The sequence below is a fragment of the Anopheles darlingi genome, chromosome 3 (genome assembly GCF_943734745.1).
Source record: "Anopheles darlingi chromosome 3, idAnoDarlMG_H_01, whole genome shotgun sequence".
NCBI classification, from domain to species: Eukaryota; Metazoa; Arthropoda; class Insecta; order Diptera; family Culicidae; genus Anopheles; species Anopheles darlingi.
Window position 1 is genome coordinate 20,368,967 of NC_064875.1, and position 5,000 is coordinate 20,373,966.

General features: G+C 47.8%; 1 protein-coding gene across 4 annotated transcripts in view; it reads left to right on the top strand.

Annotated features, from left to right (window-relative positions):
- The window catches only part of LOC125953756 (phosphatidylinositol 4,5-bisphosphate 5-phosphatase A), an 11,987-nt gene that overhangs the window by 504 nt on the left and 6,483 nt on the right, over nt 1-5,000 (top strand). For all 4 annotated transcript variants that reach the window (XM_049683521.1, XM_049683525.1, XM_049683523.1 and 1 more), the window contains exon 2: nt 1,888-2,129. In XM_049683521.1, the coding sequence (XP_049539478.1) occupies nt 2,098-2,129 (32 nt within the window). In that variant the 5' untranslated portion in view covers nt 1,888-2,097. The remainder of the gene's footprint in view (nt 1-1,887; nt 2,130-5,000) is intronic.

Below are 5,000 nucleotides of genomic sequence, written 5' to 3' on the forward strand. Positions count from 1 at the left end.
TTCCCCGTTTTTTTTTTCATCTTCTTTTCGTGGGGGTGGTGGGGCCGGAAAGCAAAATGAAAAGGAAAAAAAAACACCGAATTCGCGTTCCCTGCTGTCCGCGAATTGGTAGCCAGCTCAGTGTACGGTTAATTGAGTGAAGAAAGGAGCAGCTCGAAGTGTGTCAGAAAGTGTCGTCATCATCGAAGCAGCCGCATGAAGCACATGAAGCGCTTCAACATGTGGCGCACAGCAACCCGCTGCTTCCCGCAGCAACGCCAACGACAACGACAACGACGACGACAACGTCAACGTCAACGTCGTACACAACAGCTCACTAAACAAACTCGTTAGGGGTTGCTCTTTATGCTGCTCAAATGGCGGCTGCGGGGATGTACTCAAAGCTGCAGGCCGTTGATTAGAGGCCGTCCCAATACCGAACGAACGATAAGAAACGTGAACCCATCACCTGGTTGATTGGTGCTCTCAAGGACTTTTCGTAGAGTATGTTTTCTAGTATGTTGTGGTGATTATAGTTTTCGCATCCACTACATCAACCAAGCTACCGTAAAGGGAATTCGCCTATCAGTTATACCTTTAAGCACCAGTGTGTGCCCTTTAAGTTCTTTTAAATATTTGTTATGTTGAACAGAAATAAATAAATAATAATATTAATATCATGTTCCATCCTTGATCACCAACAGACCGGCGAACATTGTATTAGTACTGCATGCATTTATATTGCAAATTGCGTCATTCATGGATGATATAGATATGAATTATCATTCACGAAGGTAGTAGAATGTTTTTAAATACTTTACATTTGTTTGAAACATACATTAAGCATTTGGAAACCATAAAAACATTCACGGAGTAAGACTTTTCGTAAAGTTAATTACAGCTACTAAAACCATTCAGCAAATAGCAACAGCAGGCAGACAAAAAACATAGCAAACATTCTGTTGCAGACTTTTAGCTATGGTTTTAGGGGGTGAAATAGCCTCTCCGCTCGGTGCGACGTAACGTGACACCGTAGAGAGATAATCCTCGTAAAGGATTCCTACCTTGCTTCGTAAAATCTAAACCGTCGTGTCTGTTTTTGTGCATTCTGCACGTTCAAGGCACCGAATGCCGGCAATGTGGATGTCATGCGAGCGAAGGTCATTACCAGAAACTAGTTTTAGAAGTCAAGCCACGAAGCTACTTGGATCCGAATGTCACAGGAGCAGCAGCAAAGCGATCGAGCGAACGAACGAATCTGGTAACCCTATCGCGCGATAGCTCTCCTCCCCCCTCTGTCATCGTAATCACGACTATCCGTGGCGCAGCTGGAACCGACTCACCTTGGCCGACAGTACACAGCGCCCGGCGTCGTGCGTGTCCAGTTTGAAAGCGGCGTGAGGCGAAGGCAGCAATCACCCTTCCCTAGGCGGGTTGCTCAGCTGCGCTACAGGCCATGTCAAGGAGCGACAACACCGCGACCGCCATGACTAGCGGCGCGTTTATGGTCTTGCTCTTGGCCTGGCACGGACGGACGGAGGCGAAGGGCGGAATGGAGGGCGGAGATCCCCAAAAAGTTGTCAACTTCAATATTTTTGCAGCTTGGCAAAGTCATGTCGCGGTGGCTGAAGCCCGCCTGCGATTCAGCTCCACATTTTCGCCGCGACAATCGCTTACGATAACGATAGCCACACACTGACCGCACGGAGGGCGAGCGATAAGATAATTTGGCGATTTCTGTCGTGGTGGGGGGGGGGAGGGGGGAGGGTTGAGTTTATCCTTTGGAAATGTACCAAAGGCAACGGCCACAGAGCTCAGAACGATTCCGATCGCGAACGTGTGATAACCTCGCGAGTGTTCTGCTGGTGCCGCGGTCATTGACGTGTCTGTTCCCGTATTTCCTTTCAGGTTGGTGGTTTTTGGTGGCGAAGTTTAGTGGCAGCGTATGTTGACCGCGGGACGACATCTCAATGTGACAGATCCAAACGGTGGATTACGTGTGGTGTGTGGTTAGGCAAGAAGCTCCAGAACAAGAAAAGGCATCTACGAAAAACGTATTCGACCAACAGGGGATTGAGATCGTGAGCCAACAACAACAACAGCAGCAACAGCACCAACATGAGTCACTGCGATAACAACTGGAACGTGAAGTGAGTATTGATCGACTGATTTAAACCATTCCTTCATGTTCCCGGTATTCCAGGTGGGGGAGAGCCAAGGTTAAGAACGTCTCAGCGGTCTTTATGACCGCACCGAAATTGCGCAACCACAAACTAGAAGTTCTCGGGCAGCACTCCGTGATTGACCTAGCCCCGCACCAACCTGGCTTGGCTTTGGCTTTGGAACCACGAACGAATGCTTGGTACCTTCGATGCCGAATATCGATGCTATTCTTGGATTAAATTATTCCTACCCCGATGGGTATACCCTCCGCGATGTCAGCGCGAGTTTGATATATCGATGGCGCTGCCCGCAGTAGCCCCTCGTTCGTTCGATGCGGAAACATCGCACACGGCGGTCATGTGTGTGTGTGTGCGTGTGTGTAGAGGAAGGCCTGTTCTTATCAAGCGATTGGATTGATTTCTTCGCTTCACCCCGCGTACTGCCTGCCTGCTCCGTTTCCGCATGTGGTCTTATCACCACCAGCCAAATTCCACCAACAAAAGGGGTCTAATCTGATATAGCATAAGTTCCGCAAGTTCCTCGATGACCCAGCCCAACCGCCAGGTATGCTGGACCGGCGTACAGAATCTCCTCGACTCTGGGGTGCTGTCTCAGACTGGCTTATCTCCCCACAATCCACGGCGTTACATAAGACCGGGTGGTCGCATCGTCCAAATCGTGCATGCTTGCTCCAACCTCGCTCGCTCGTGCCATGACGTCAAACAACGTCGTGGTGTAGTCTTATTAGTGGGAAGTGGGAAGCCGCACTTCACTAGTGAACTCTCTGGAGAGCTTTTAGATGTTTGGATGGGACTGACTACATCCCGCGCTGAACCGGGGGATGAAATGCAACACACAGGAACAACACCTTGTGTGTAGCTGTGTGTGTGTGTGAATGTGTGCTCTTGTGGTCAAGAAGCTTGTGATGGGATCGTGAGATATAGAGCGCTTCTCGTGTATCCCCTTTATCTGCGTATACGTTTCATGGCGTTGTTTGCGTTGAAGTTTGTTCAGGCGCTTGTACATGCGACGTGCGGTATCTCAGATCCCCCCCCCCGGGAAGCATGCCGTCCATTCTGTTAAAGCATATTCCCCCACCCATATCGAACCGTTCGGTTCTGGAAATGGAAATCTGAAAAAGCTGCAAAGCTTGTACTATTGACGCTTGGCTTCTTTCTCCTCGCCTACTACGGCTACTCGGTTCACGATTGCTGGATTGGTTCCTTCTGTCACACCGACACCTTCGGTTGGATATCGATCAAAGCCTGCTTGGACGTGGAAGGTCCCCCTTCTCTGTCCTTCTTTGAAGTGCGCACTACCACTTCATAACCAAACGCCTTGCCGGTGCTCTTTCTTTCTTTCACCCTTTAACAATCCCTATCATGCCATCCGGAGGTCGAAAAGGGTTCATAACCCATCGTGTCTTCCACTCGCAGCACCACTGCGAGCCGGGCCAACAAATCCAACCATCATCGTACGGGCGCGCAACGGGCCCGCAGTGACAGCAACGTTGGAATGGTTGGGAAAGTATTGATTTTGCATATTTCATGTTAGCGTCGGCAGCGCTCGTTCCCTGGGTGTACGTACGCGTGATGTGTTTGAGCAACGGATCGAACCTTTGACACTTCTGGCCTTGGGTCATCTCCTACCGGATACCGGTAGAGGATATTGCTAGTGTCGCGCAACAGGTCCTTTCGAATCGTTTCTCGAGTACCATATGGATCCGAGCTGGATCTAGCGGATTCAGTTCACGTTGTGGCGGTGTTGATTCTATTTTTGCACAACCGGACTGTCTAAGTCATTAACCACAGCTGGATAGGAATGGTACGGCACGGCACGGCGCGACGACGACCTATTCCATCCTGTTGGCTAAGAATATTCATATCCCCGGGGTTCATAAACGCTGGATTCTTCTTTTTTTGCCTTGATACTTCACACTCTCGTGCTTCTGTGGTACCTATTTAGCTTCGATCCGTTGGCCACAATGCTGGTTTAAGTTCAATATGGTACGGACTTAAAGGACTGCTTATTGCTAATCTGCCAGAGTTGAAAATATTGCGTTGCGTGTCTATATGATCTATTCTGCGGGGATGTTTAGCAACTTTCATTCATTCTATAAAGAAAACGGCTGCCGAAAGTTCTCGTTTGTTGATTACAGCATGATGCTATTGTCAACAATAGATCCATTTGAAGCGAGCTCTGGCAAACAAAAACGGTCACAATCTGGAAAAACTATTTTTTAAACATGATAACGCTTGATCACATGTTGCAAAACCGGTCAAAAACTTTTTACAAAAGATGGAAAATGTATGAAACATTGACCATTTAGGACACACCAGACATTGTTCCTTTTGCATACAACTTGTTTGGTTACTTAAAAAACTTATTTGGCTGCACAGAACCATACGCTTGATGAAAGTATCGAAAGAAGGGTAATTGACTGGATTGCTTCAAAAAACGAGAATTTCTTTCGGTACGGAATCCGAAAATTATCTGAAAGATGGAAAAAGTAGTGTCCATCGATAGGCAATATTATAAGGAATGAAAAAACACTTTGTTAAACAAAATTAATCATTTTTGTTGGTCAAAAAAATACAAGATGCAACACTCCTCCTTCATATCAAATCTGTTTGCCCGGTAGGAAAACTGAATAAATAACAAAAATTGATTAAAACGCAATGCGCCGCGCACCCAAAGGGCGGCACCTAATCCCTTGCTGCCTTCCAAGTGAAAAGAGAGAGACTGATAACGGTATGCACGATTGATTTTATGCTTGCACACCCGGAACACTCGCACCCCATCACTGGCATGACATCAGCGGCATCTGCTCCTGCATTGTGGGAGGTGTTGGTGAATGC